This window comes from Gavialis gangeticus, unplaced genomic scaffold (genome assembly GCF_001723915.1).
Source record: "Gavialis gangeticus isolate Ggan-Ray unplaced genomic scaffold, GavGan_comp1, whole genome shotgun sequence".
NCBI classification, from domain to species: domain Eukaryota; kingdom Metazoa; phylum Chordata; order Crocodylia; family Gavialidae; genus Gavialis; species Gavialis gangeticus.
This window is the reverse complement of record NW_017729034.1, coordinates 19373753-19388472: the sequence shown is the minus strand read 5'-3', so window position 1 is coordinate 19388472 and position 14720 is coordinate 19373753. Positions and strand designations below refer to the sequence as shown.

General features: G+C 45.6%; 1 protein-coding gene across 2 annotated transcripts in view; it reads right to left on the bottom strand.

Annotated features, from left to right (window-relative positions):
- GALNT14 (polypeptide N-acetylgalactosaminyltransferase 14) overlaps positions 1-14704 on the bottom strand; it is a 256819-nt gene extending 242115 nt beyond the window's left edge. For both annotated transcript variants that reach the window (XM_019527047.1, XM_019527048.1), the window contains exon 1: positions 14488-14704. In XM_019527047.1, the coding sequence (XP_019382592.1) occupies positions 14488-14613 (126 nt within the window). In that variant the 5' untranslated portion in view covers positions 14614-14704. The remainder of the gene's footprint in view (positions 1-14487) is intronic.
- Positions 14705-14720: the final 16 nt, after the last annotated feature.

Below are 14720 nucleotides of genomic sequence, written 5' to 3'. Positions count from 1 at the left end.
GGCCTTGGAAAAGGACCAGGGAAGAAGCTTTAATCCTCCCCTCCCTCCCCTGTCCCACCAGCATGGACCTGCACTTCTCCATGCTGGCTCCTCCAGCAATGAGGGCATGGCCAGCCTGGGCAGTAGCCTTGGCTGAACTGGCCAGAGCAGGGTTTAATTCCCCCCTCCATGTCCCACCAGCAGGAGCCCAAGCCAGGTCTGCCTAGACTGCCTTAGACTAACCTGTAAAGATTGAATCAATTCAGGCTCCGGCTTTATGAATGTCTATCCTTAGCCCTAGCCTGAATCAGACACAAGTCACACGTACACCATTCTAAACTGAAGCCCATTCCTCTTCTGTTGCAAAGGCATTTCAGTGGCATGAAGAAACAGGCATTTTACTTACCAGCAAAGTTCAGCAAGGACCCTATGAAACCCTTTAAATGTTAAAAGAGGGAGCTAGATTCTCAAGTAGCACAATTCGGCACTGCTTCACTGAAAGCAACAGAGCAATCCCAATTTATACCAGCAGAGAATCAGACCCAAGATCTCTTTCCTAGCTGATCATCCTGTAACACTGACTCCTGCAGCGGTTTTGGAACCAAAAAGGGGAAGAGAGGGGAAAAAAAATCAGTTTAATTGCAGCTTAGTAAGCAAATGTGCTAAGTGTTGCTGGCAATATGTGAACATTTCACTGTGAGAGAGGGGAAAAATGGCTTTTTCATTGCATGGGGAAGTGGATTGATAGCAAATTCCACAGACTGTCATCTGGTTTTCACCCTTTCCTTCTTTAAACAGGAGGAAGCTTGCAAGCTATTTTGTACTTGTGCTACACCAATTAATAGTCAATTGCTGCACCCTTTGTTGTCACCCTATATATAATTACCATTTCACGCAAAGCATCTTCCTTAAGCAGATCCTACTTTTGCTTTCTCGGCAGATACATCCCCATCATTGGTTTTATTGCACCAAATGCCGGGCTGTCCTAGTGGAAGGGAAATGGTTATAAACTCTATTTCTCTCTCACAGCTGCAATGCACTGCTCTAGCTTTTCCATTATTTCTCCCAGGTTCTCTTTTCCATTGGCGAAGATACTCAAGCTGACAAAAAAAGCAGAAAGTACCAAATTGGCATCTTCGAGGGCCTTTCTGTGAGCTGTGTGTGCTGCCGACCCTAATGCCATCTGCAAATCTCGCATGTAAAGTAACAGGAGAGCTCACAGGAGATGCCTTTTAAAAAGAGCCTGTTCAGTTGTGTGCTAAATATTGCACCCTCCACTGGAGTTACAACACTGAACTGAGACACAGCTATATGTCTCAGTCTGACCCTACTGTCACTGAAGCTAGTGTTAAAGACTTCCGCTTACTTCCATGGGCAGCACCAGGCCCCAAATGACTTGATGTTAAACAGGGGTCTTAACACAAGAGCTGGAATCCAATACTCATTACAGCCAATGGCTTCTACAAATCTTTGCGGTGCTTTGGCCATGAAAGCTGCCCAGGCAGCTCCTTCCAAACAGCTACCCTATATCTGGAAAAAGTTGTCATTTCCTTATTTAAATACTGAGTAAACAACTCGTGTGTGCTTACTTGAGAATACCACCACTGAACCAAGGACATCCTTGAATAACAACTCCATTCAGCTACTTCTGGGCCTACCTATTTGGAACAATAATGCACCCAGTATGTCTTGTGTAAACCTGTCTACTGTATATACCTGGTGTGGTCACACAGAACACCATTGCTCTATGGACCACTCCTGGATCTGTAGAATTACCTGTATATTTATGTTACAGAAAAATAACCAGGAACAAACCACACAGAGTTTTTAAAAATGATTCAACAATCTGTTCCTTATATTCTCTACATAGGAATTTATTCCTACAAAAAAATACTTTACTGGAGGAGGAGAAAGAGGATAATCTCAACTGATTCCCATAATGATAAAATGCTCCACAGACTCTCCCTCCCCCACTCTCTGACCACACTCAAGGCTGATCACATATAAATCTCGTCCTACAGTCCCTCGACATGCAATTCCCCTTGACTTTTGGATATACACAGTGCACTGCAGAGTCAGGCCATGGGGGAAAGAAGGCAGGTTTCAGTCAGAATATTTCCTGAACTCTGACTACAACAAATAAAGTAGGCAGACACCTTCTCATCATCATGGGCTTTTTGTGAGAAACTGGCTTAAAAATAAAAGGAAATGATTCCCACTTCTTGCTTGCAATCTTCTCACCAGTAGGCAGCTAGGATGATTTTCCCAGCTAGATAGTGCCTTTTGTAAGGCATCAAGGTACTTCAGAGAATGATGGAGTATATATTATATAGGTTGCTGTACACTGAAAACGTATGGCACTGTCCAGATATATAAGCAGATGCAACCCAAGCCCTAAAGATACTCTGTAAGCAACTTGAGTCCAGATTTTTAGAACAGCTCAACTCTGATTTAGAAACCAAACTAGATGGTTGATTTTCAGGTGAACTCAACTGTCTTCTTTTTCCTGTAAGAGTCTCAAAGAGGCCTGTTGAGTGTTGAGAACTTGCAATGTTTTTGGTGCCTCAGTGAGGGCTGAGCTCTTCTAAAAATCCAGCCCTAGATGCAAGGCCCTAGCATTCAATAACCTGCCTCTTGACTCCAAGACCAGGAAAAACAATTTTTTCACCCACGACTGATGTAGAGCCTGGTCCAAGATGGAGCAAATCAGTTGTTCAGCAGCACACAACCTTATCATACCTTAATTATGACCAAGAGAAGAACAGGGTATCCACCTGTGACTTCAGGAGGAAATTTGGGTAAGTAGCATGTACCCGCCCAATTTAGCTGGTATTTAGCCAGGACAGGAGGGTTATAAAAGATGCCATGAGATCTTACACCATAGCACCTTCAAAAATACAGAAGCTCATTGATCAACATGGAATCAAAGGGTATCCCCACATGCAGAATTGGCTTCAGCAGCTAGGTCAGTGGTGTTCAACCTACATCCTTTGAGGTGGGGCAACTGCATTGCATAAAAAAATAACCCTGTACTTGATTATGAACTAAGAGTGTGTTCTCTGAGCTGCACCCAGGAGCTTTGGAAGCCACCCTGAGTAGGAATTAACGGACACCCACAACTTTCCCTGCAGTGCTAGGGTGAGTCATGTATGCTTGGAGCATCATCCACCTCTTGTCAACTAGCTGCTGTAGAGAACTTCCCTGGTGGCCACATTCTATGTGAGAAGGAAAAGAGGAGGATAGCTCTGACTGCTGTATCACCAGCTGAAGTGCAACAGCCCTGGGAGAGGAAATTAAGCATATTCCCAGCTCTGCTTAACCAAAGGGTAGTATCTAACAAAAGCTCCTTTATCCAGTACACGACAGCCTAGGAAGAGAAGATAATGAGAACCAATACCACAGAGACTGAAGCCACCTTCAGCATCACTTCTGGGCATTATCCTGACATTGATAAATCCCAACTGTACCCAAAGTAAGGCACGGTGGCAGAGGGGTAAAGGCATGTCACCACTACTCCAGAAGCATGAGTTAGAGCCCTGTTCTGGACTTGTACCACTGGCCACCTCCAGCTTCCCCAAATATAAAAGGATTCCTGGTCATTCAGGCTGGGGAATCAAAGGAGGCTGGACACAAGCCAGTCACATTGTTCCTTTGTGACCTGTTGGCTGGAAAAAGCTGGTGTGCCTTAACCACCCACACAATTACTACACCAAAACAGAACCATCACCATTCCTGGATCTTACACCTGCACCTCCAGAAATGTAATATATCTCAGCCACTGCACTAAATGCCCTGATGGAAAATATGTAGGAGAAACCAAACAACAACGACGTACCAGAATGAACACACACCAAAAAATCTATCAAAGACAAAAATACCCAATTACCTGTGGGGGGCACTCTTCTCACAAGAAAACCACTCTCTCTCCAGTCTCTCAGTTCTAATCCTCAAAGGGAATTTACAAAACACCTTTCACAGATAAGCCTACAAACTTCACTTCATCAACCTACTGGGTACTAAAAATCATGAACTAAATACAGACATCGGATTTACGACACATTATAACTTTCCTAACATCTGATACCCCAGGTAATCTCTCAACTATTTGCCAGATATATTCCAATCACCAGGTCTACATTCCCCTTCACTCCCTCCCCGCCCAACAGCTGTTTCTCACCCACTGACTGCCTCAATTTGCATTTTCACTGACTGGCACTCTTGCATGATACTGGCCTCTAGCTTCTATTCTATTCCATCCTGGAAGAGCACACACCAACTGCAGAAGCATCCTAAGCCCAATGAAGGGCATTTGTACCCGAAAGCTACCAAAGAAGAATTTTTCCAACTGGGTGAGTTGGTCTAATAAAAGATATCAGATTTATCCAAAGAACCTTGTCTGCCTATGTCCTTAGACCAAATTGGCTTCAACCCTTAACCACACTACACCATTCAACTGTTAAGCTTTGGCAGAAGTTTGACCAGCTAAGCGTATGCCTCCCTCCTACATACCTCCTTCCACAGATGTGGGCAGAGCAATTGGCTGGAGCATGTTGTGTTGAGGAGTACCCCCAGCCTCTTTGTAGCTAAATGGCACCAGTTATAGCAGCCCCTAGAATACAAGGAATCGGTCTGAACACCACAAAGAGGACATGAGAGGACTTGGACTCTGTCCCAACCTACTCATTCTTGCCACTTGGCCTTTCTGAAACAAGTGGCCCTTAGACTGAACAGGTGTTTCCAGCAGGTCTCCTCCTCAAAAACTAGTAATCCATTCCAGAACTAGTAATCTGAGTTATGACAGCAGTAAAGCACAAAGTGATATGGCTTCAAGCTACTTTATTCTTCCTCTCTCATCCCAAAGGAATAAAGATAAAAAAGCAACAACAGCACAAAAAAAATGGCACAAGTCCAGCTTTCCTGCCAAAGACTATAAAGAGGGCTTTTTGTTTTTTTCCTTTTTAAAGCCATCTTCCTAATGATCAAAAACTGTATCTGCATACTGCCTCAGTCAAAGACCAAATGGCTTCAAATCACTCAACAATGCTGGGACTTCTTAAACTCCTTATACCTTCCCAGGGAAAGAAGAAAAATCTTTTTCTCCCCCGTCAAGAGGTGCTAAGCAACAAGATGCGTTTTAGCTGCATCCGAGATTTATTGGGCTTCTCCTCAGTAAAGAGCCATCATTTCACTCTCCCCCCACCTTTTTTCTTCTTACAAGCACAAAACAATAGAAGGTCCCTGGATGCCCCAATGCTCATCATTTCGTAAAGCAAACAGGCCTTGTTCAATCAATATTTATGCCCCTATCACTCACAGCTGCAACATGAACTCTAATGGAACGTAATGGGGGTAAAATTCATTCATTGTAATTACCAGTGAAAAATTAACAGGGTTTGCATTTACTGCCTATTGTTTTTCAGATATCTCAGGGAGATCATTGATGCACAGGCAGTAGATTAATTAAACAGCATGGATAATATAAGCTGCACACCATTTGTCCGTGACTATTTTATTATTACAGACGGCTGGGTTTCGCCTGACCAGAAGGCTTGCTAAACTCTGACGGAACCTCATGTCATAACCATATTCAACAAAGACATGATTGTTAGAAATGGGGTGGACTCTAGTGGGGAAAAAAACTATTTCCAAAGCTTAGTTACAGAAAGGCCAGTGACAGGAAACAGCTCCTTCTTACTCAATAACTAATTCCTGGCTGTGCCCGAGTCACAGTGACACAAACATGAGCTTGGTTCATTTTTTTTTCCACATTGTTAAACATGCAGCTCAAAAATACAGCTACCAGAGAGCAAAGTGGATTCTATGCTAGCTCATGCATCACTAGCTTGTTTATGTTTTGGACACCGTAAGAAGCCTGCCTTTTCTCCTGGTCATTTTGCTGTGGGATTTCAGTTATGAGTTGTGATAAAGGAGTGTCATTATAAATTCCATTCTGTGCCAGTCAAAGTCAATGAGAAAGCTCAGGCCCCATAGCACATCAAACTGGCAAACTTGTCTTCAGGTTCGAACAGGCACTTCAATCCATTAATTCAGCATGATCTTAATTTTTGCAGTGTTTAGTGCTAGTTTAATCTGTTAAAGGCCTGTGGTAGACTGGTGCTATAAAATCTAAGGCAATTAAATATCTAAAGATCATCACCTGAGCTCTGCTTGCCAAATCTTCCAAGATTGCAACAATGCAGAAAGAATGCAGTCTGGAATTCAGATTCCAAGTGCAGAACTGGTCATTGCTTTTCTGACCCTAAGCCCAATCCCATATGCGACTTAGCATCCATTCCTGCTCCCAACACGAATTGAGGGCACATAGCATCTCACAGAAAGAACTCATTGACTCACGTTGTCAGTCCCCACCACTTCATTTTTAACAATTCACTCTTGAACATATTCAATCTCAAATAATATTTTTTAAGGCACAGCAAGTATATTTGGTGGAGTCTTTTTTTTTAAACCCTCCTATGTTTGCAACAGCTCCACCTTGGAAGCGTGAAAAGGACATTTGTTTCTTCAGGGGACTTTTACTTCTATATTTCTTACCTTGGAATTAATAACGTCTACATTTTTTATAGTAACAGGGGAAGACTTCTGGGATTGCCCAGAGCACTCCTTCCCCCACTCCTAAATCCAACCTCACACACAAAGGTCCTCCCCTTCTTTCCTCTGGAACTCCACTGCAATGCTTTATCCATTCACCAGAAGGAGCAAGAGAGCTCCTGCCTCACCAACATCATTCCCGTGCTGTAATAGCTTCAACAAGGGGGAGGCCAACTTGGAAGCCTAAGCCATTTTTTCACATGCTCTGGGAGGCACAGAAGGGGGTGCAATTAGCAAGCCATACTAATTAAAGGCGCCCACGCATCACATGTATCAGCATCCCCAAGCTGAAAAATGGCAGCAGAGCACTTTGAAGAAAAGCTCATTGAATGATGCACATGACACTAGATTCTGCTGGAGACCTTTCATTTCCCCACTCCAGAAGACTTGAATAACCGAGTCTGCTCCAACGTGCTGGACTTCCCATGCACTGGAGCAGGCTCCCTGCACATGTATAGGAGTCCCTGAGCACTAATCAGGGTGCACTGTCACTCATCCCCACTGCGACCTCTCCCCACGTCCCTTTATCAGAGCTTAAACATCAGACCAGGGACAAGATGTTGGGAGACATGGATAGTGTTCCAAACTCTGACACTAACTCAGTGCACAAATGCTTAAGGCAAGTCAACTGATAGCCTGATTTTCAAAGGTATTCAGCAACACCAGCTTCCTCAGGAGTGTTATTTCGGAAAACAGAAAGTCTAGGGAGTTTGTGTGGAATTTATTAAGGCTTGTGATGCATTTGGGGATCCTTGGATGAAAGGCTTTGTAAGTGCAGAATTTATCAATGAACCCCAGGAGATCAGAAACCAAGCCCTGCTATAAAGCGACTCCCCTATAAATCATCCAGCAGACAGGATTAACTTTGTTTCACATTAATCCCCCATCTGCTAACTGGCTCACCTGATTATGTCAGCACTAGACAGCAGACGCAGTCATACCATTTCAGAAAAATCTGCCGCAGTTGCCTTCCTTCAACAGATTTATAGGACTCCAAAAGGAACAGAGGAGCACAAGAAAGTTTTCCCAGCCCTCCTAATAGGGTTCGATCTTTGAAAATGCAAGCGGCAGCAGTAAAAAGAGTCCGGATGGCAGCATCAGATAAACTGGGAAAAATTCATTCCATAAACAACTACTCTAGGCAATTGTATAAGCTGGAAGGGGGGGACAAGTTCTCCCCCCCCACTCCCGCTTCCCCCCCTGCAGCCTCATCAGTACCCCAAGGTTATTGCTTAAAATAAACAGTCAGCAACAAGCCCCATCCCATGGCTGAGTGAAGCAGTGCTGGCCTCCCTTGGACAGAGAAAATGTTACACGGTAGTTCTTGTGCGTGATGATAATAGCTTGGCTTAATACAGCCACTAGCCAGGAACAAGGAAGAAAGAAAGCAAGATGGAAAGTAGGTGACTAGAAAGAAAAGGGAAGGCTAGGAAAGGGGTAGAGAAAATAGACAAGGTAATGATGAGGGAGGGTACGTCTACACTGCAACTGGCAATGGGAACACAGCGTGAACTTGCAGACCTATGCTGGTTTGAAACAGGCCAACAGCAGCAGTAAAGATGAGGTAGCATGTCAGAGGTGGCTAGAATCCAAGTGTATAAACCTGGGGTCCCCAAATAGGTGGTACTGTCTGCACTGAAGCCCTCCTTCCCTGCTGTTATTACCTAGGCTAATCAAATTAAAGCCAGAGCAGGTATGTCTACCTGTATTGCAATCACACCTTGGACTGCCATGCAGACATTAGAGATTAGATTAGATTAAGAAAGAGCAGGTGAAGCCAGGTTAAACAAAACAAGCCAGCTGCTCCTACCTACTCTGGCAATAGGTCTGTCAGTACAGGGGACATGATCTTAAACCTGAAGCAGGGGATTCAGGCTTGGACCTTTGAGCCTGCCTTTTCTCTCACTCATACAAGCATAGATCAGGACTCTGGTAAAGTCACTGGGGCTTCACTGGTGCAGGGGAGAATGGAATCAAACCCCATGCCTCTCCTTCGAATAGACGGTTCTCGCTTGCTGGACCAAGAGGGAAGTCAGGGCAGGGACATGCAGACAGCATGACACTTCTTGGGAGAAACACTTTGGCCTGTGTCCTACGGGAGGCTCAACTAGATGGGGGATGGGGGGGGCAATCATTTTGACAAGGGGGGAGACAAGTTAAGCTCCATGCCCTCACTGAGTGCCACTCCAGTCCACTTTCCCTCCCACATGTGCCACTCTGCTCTTCGCTTCCTGCCCTGTCCACTGCTCTGCTTTCTGCCCTTTACTGCATGGTCCCTACCTGATCTGCTGCTCTGTCTTCTGCCCCATCTGTCACTGCCTGCCTCTCCCTCATCTGCCACATGCCTCACGCAGGTGTCCCATGCCACTCATGGCACAAGTACCACAAGTTGGCCACCCCTGGATTAGATGAACACAGTGAGTCCTTGTGGCCTTAAAAGCTATAACTGTGCTATTTGCAAGAGAGGCATGCTGACTAAGAAAAAGCACTCGCTGATTTCAAAGGAAAACCCACCAGATTGGTTTTTTTGGTACACATGTATGTCCCTTCTATGCCAAGTGCACCATATGTGCTCAGCAAAGTAATCATCTAAGGGAGTGGATAAAAGAAAAACGGTACTGTGAAATCAGGTATGGTGAGAACTGACAGGATATCAATTACTCCATGGTAACTTTGTGCTTGCTTTTACCTCACAGAAAATGTGAGGTGGCTTATCCCTCAATGAAAGGAGAAGGAGTTACCTCACGCTGCCAGGTAAGAGTGTGAAAGTCAACAGCTCCCACAGAAAAAAAATTATATGCTGTAAATTCACAGTATAGTTTACTTTGTGGTAACCTGTTTCTGTAGCTTAAAACCACTGAATTACTGCAGCCTGAACACCTGAATTCACATAGGCCTGGCACCACAGTAGCCCTACTTCTGATTCAAGAGCCCACCCAAACTGGAAGTAGCATGGCTGGCTCGGTGTCACACTATATACGCCCTAACAGACTGTACCTCTAGTACAGCATTAGTGTAACAGTACCCTAAGGCAGGGGTGCCAAACTTATCTCCTACCCCAGCTGGACCCAGATTACAGGGATCTTTGTGGGCTAGATCCAGCCCAAGGCACTGGGTGGCTCTGGCAGCAGCAACAATAGCTACCGCTCTGGCATGGAGCACACCGTGGCAACAGTTCTAGCAGGGGCACGGGAGCATGTGCAGGTAGTCCAGCTCATGGTTCCTAAGCACACACAGCATCCAAAATAGACACAATGGGCCTGTAAAGATAAGCTCGCTGTCTCTGGCATAGCTACTAATGTGTGCCTAGCACCACACATCTGTTTCAGGTTGTAGTGGACCTGGAGCGAGCAAGCAGTGCTTCATGGAACAGCTTCCTAGTACAGTTCTTCACACCCTAAATAACTCACCAATATGCACATACACCACTGATGTGTGCTGGATAGAATCAGAATAGCTCATCTGTGTGTCATGATCCCTAACCTGCAGATGCCTGAGGGAATTTTCTTCAGCTCAAGCACCAGAGAAGACTCTGCTTTTGGACCGCTCTACTCAGATGCTCACTGGGAAGTTCCAGGTGAGTCATGTTGTGGATCTACCATGAAGGCCTCAGTGAGCACAGTTTGGTGACCACATTACCCCAAAAATAAAGTAAGCCTGATTGAAAGAAGCCTTAAAAGCAAGAAGAAAATTAGGAATGTTTGACTGTGAAGCGTGGTGAATGGAAACCATTTCTCCAACAGGAGTAGCACCACCAATTTGTCCCACTATGTCACAGAGGCTCTTTCTGCCATTATAATTTCAGCTTCCTTTACAGAACTGGAGGAGGTAAGGAAGAACCTATTTGCACACTGCAAGAGAATCACTTGATACACAAACACCAGCTCACCAGTGTCCAAAGTACCTGTCTTCATAGACAGACAACTGTAGCAAAGCCCCTATCTCCTACACACACTGTAGTCTCACTAGCTCTGGTATACAAAATCATACGTGAATCCCTGAAGAGGGCTTAACTGAAGTGACGTCGTATGTCCATTCTCACCACTAGCTTATAATTCATATTATTCAAAAGTGGCTTCCAAAGCCAAAACTATAACGTGCAACAAAAGAAATATCAATCTGTACTCTATGGACCTCAGGAGAATGCAACTGTTTTGATAGAAAATTCAGCAGAAATGAAGAGGCAATTTTAGCAGTCAAATTGCTGGAGTTATGGCAGCTTGGCTGGTGCAACTTCAAAATTTAGGGCCAGATCCCACATTTATGAGAAGATTCTTATCGACTGCACTGGGAACAGAAATGAGCCCATAATAATACTAGCAGTTGGAAGATCATGGGGTAAATACATCTCTCCACAGCCCATGAATATTCAAAGGGGACTGTGAAAAAGGAGAATAAATTCTGCAGCAACTGTTCCTAAGAAAGAAAAGGGTTCATTTGAAGGATAATATACTATATCATGTCCGACAAGTGAATTTTTATTTTGCAATTCTGAAGACTGCAGTTCCAATCCAAGCCTATTTACACATAGGGATAGTTACAGTTCCAAAAGCACTTTCATACTAAATCTCTTTCTAGAGACTTATTACCTTCCCCTACAAAAAAAATTAATCTTTCGGCCTGAAATTGCACAAGCTCATTCTCCCATCCTAGAAATGAGAATTTTTTCAGAAAGCCTGAAAAAATCCATTCAATCATTTTTGTTTAGAAAGCATGGAAGGGAGAAAAAAGAAAGTTTAAAACTTTCACCACATGAAAAACAGAGATTTTTTTTTTTTTTTTTTTAACCAATTTAGGATTTTTTTTTTTAACAGTGGTTTGAATTACAAGTTTTCAGACTTGGTAGATACAGTTGTCTTTGAAGAACTGGTCAAGACAACACAGCTGCCATATGAATCATGGGCTAGCTATTCTTCTCAGTTACACTGGTATGCATCTGGAGCAAGAGCTTAATGCAAATCCCATGGAGATTCCCATTAACCAACTCACTTCAAGGAAGAGATGGAGATTTATAGCAGTGTAATTAAGAACAGAATCTGGTCCCTGTATTTAGACAAGTTTCCTTTTTTGCCTTTTCAGCGTTAGTAACATCATAAGTTATTAAAATAGACATCATGTTGAAAAAAAGTCCCCACTTGTGTCCCTTCTCTGCATTGCACAGAATTTAATAATTAGACAGTTTCACTTCATATTTATGGGGGTTTGCACTTAGCAGGTTCTGACAGAACAGGTTCAAAACAGGGCAGGAAGGTGTGGAATCCCACCAGCAACCTGCTTTCACCAAGGTAGGAAACCATTTCATGATAACACTTACATTCCTCTTAAGCTCCTGCTTTTAAGTGTAGTGATTTAAATTAGTTGAGAGTAGCTACAGCTCTGCCGCTGACTCACTATGACCACAGACCACTCAAACTCTCCCCTGATGCTGCCCTATTTTTAAAATGAATATTGCATAGTCATATCTACTTCACACAGGCATTGTGAGAATCAGTCAGTTATTATTGAGGACATGCTTAGCGATCCAAGGATGAAAGATACATTGTAAGCCACTGTACCTGGCTCCCTCTGTGCCTAACCCACAAAGACACCCGCCTGCTGCAAGGTCCAGCTCAGGAACCTAGCCCCAGTTCAGCCTTACCCTGCAAATCACTAAACATATCTGAATGTTACAGACATGTTTAAGTTCCACGGACTTAAATACGACTTAAACATATGCTCTCAATTTTCTTAAATCCTTTGCTGAGTACAGATGAATTTAAGGATATGCTTAAGTACTTCTCTGAATTGGGGCCTGCCTTCAGCTCTGGGATTCTGGTCCATACTGGCACTGTACTGTCACCACACAGCTTTTTTTGGACACTACTGTGCAGAAGCAACAAGCTGCTGCACAGTAGCTTGTTACTACTGCACAGTACCACTGCTGCACTGTTAGCACCCTACCCTGCAGTAGTCTCTCACATAGACTCGCCTACTGATGACCAAGGTGATGTTCATTACCCTAAAGCAAAGTTTTAGATTCACAGCATCTTAAGCCTTTAGTTATACATGAAGCACAGAGACATCTAAATTAAAGCAAGCATTCCCTTTCCCCTCCTCCTCCCCCCCCAAAAAAAATGCTTCTACGTCTTTAACAGGAAACATTAAGCTTGAGACTGATCTCATGGAAAGAAAGGGTTGGGACAGAAATCCTACCACCTTGGCACAGAGTTTGAAAGCAGGAAAATATAGCATGCTAATTTTATCTAGTCCTATAAAAGGCCTAGTGAGGTCACATGGAGAATTTAGAGTGCAGTTAGAGACCGCATATAAAAAGGAGAGATTACAGGAATGAGGTTGAAGCTGGTTACAAAGAGGACGGAGCTAGACTGTTCTCAGTGGTGGCAGACAACAAAACAATGAACAATGGGCTCAAGTTGCAGCAAGGGAAGTGGAGGTTAGACATAAGGAAAAACTTTCATGAGGAGGGTGGTGAAGCACTAGAACAGGTTACTTAGGGAGGTGGTGGACTCTCCATCCTAGGCGGGTGTCTTTGTCCGGGTTAGGTACAGAGGGAGCCATGTACCTTGCAAGGAAACATGGCTTACAATGTATCTTTCATCCTTGGATCACACAGCATGTCTTCAACAATAACAACTTGACTTCTAATGGCTCCCCCATTACACACACGAAAGCAGAGCCGAGCAAAAGCAGACCCTAGGCTGGACAGCGAGCCCTCCACACCACTGCCTAACTCATTCAAGACAGCAAAGGGGTGCCTCTTTAACCCACACATCTTAAGGCACCAGGCACGTTGCTATGAGCACTTTATATACACTGCCTGCACCCCCCCAGCTCTGGCATGAGCGGTCTGGCTTGCAAACATAGAATAATAAAAAAGGAGGGCTGGAAGGGACCTCAGGAGGTCACATCTAGTCCAAAAGCAGGACCAGCCCCAACTAGATCATCCCAGCCAAGGTTTTTTCTAGCAGGGTCTTAAAAACCTTAGCGATCCAAGGATGAAAGATACATTGTAAGCCATGTTTCCTTGCAAGGTACGTAGCTCCCTCTGTGCCTAACCCACACAAGGACACCTGCCTAGGACTGAGAGTCCACCACCTCCCTAGGTAACCTGTTCCAGTGCTTCACCACCCTCCTAGTGAGTAAGTTTTTCCTCATATCTAACCTCAACTTCCCTTGCTGCAACTTGAGCCTGTTGCTCCTCCTCCTGTCATCTGCCACCAGTGAAAACAGTCCAGCTCCATCCCCTCTGAGCCCCCCTTCAGGTAGTTGAAAGGCTTGTTATTAAATCCACCTCCTCCTGCCCAGAACAAACCCGTTCTCCCAAGTCCTTCCCCAGCCGCCAAGCCCACAGATTTCCGGGGGGAGGGATGAGCAGCCCCATCATCTCCAGCTGCCTGCCAGAGTCCTGTGCTGAGGGACAGATCACAGGGAAGCAGGTCTGGAAGGGACCTCACAAGGTCATCTAGTTCTGCCTCCAGCTCAAGGCAGGATCACCCCCGCCCAAACCATCCCAGCCAAGTGTCTGCCCCACCTGCTCCGCAAAACTTCCAAGGGTGGAGATGCGACAGCTTCTCCGGGCAGCCTGCCCCAGGGCTTGACCACGCCGCTCCTCAGACAGTGCCTCGTCCCCCAACTCCATTTCCCCCGCCGCAGCTTGAGGCCACTGCTCCTAGCCCTGCCCCCTGCAGCCACAGAGTTTCGCAGACAGAAAAGTCCCGGGAGGCAAGTGGGACGTGTGGTGGATGTCCTATGGGACAAGCCCCGCACTCGCCCCGAAAGTGCTGCAGAGGAGTTGGGAGCGCTCGGCAAGGGGAATGGGAGAGGGGCAGGGGGCGCGGAGTCTCCCAGCGCCTCCGGAGGGGCTGCATCTCCCTCCCCCGCCCGCACGCACCGCGTTACCTTCGGCGTCTGCCCTTGGGCTGCGGCTGCCTCCAACTTCCTGCGAGCCCCGAAAAAGAGGAGCAGCGCGGCGAGTCCCAGGATGCCCAGGAGCGACCAAGCCAGGCGCCGGCTCAGCCGCCTCATCCTCGGCCGGCCGCCCGGGCGGGAGAGCTGGGGAGCTAGCGGCGCGCTGCTGCCGCCCGAGCAGCCCCGGCCAGAGCCATGGCCCGCCGCCGCGCACCACAGCCGGC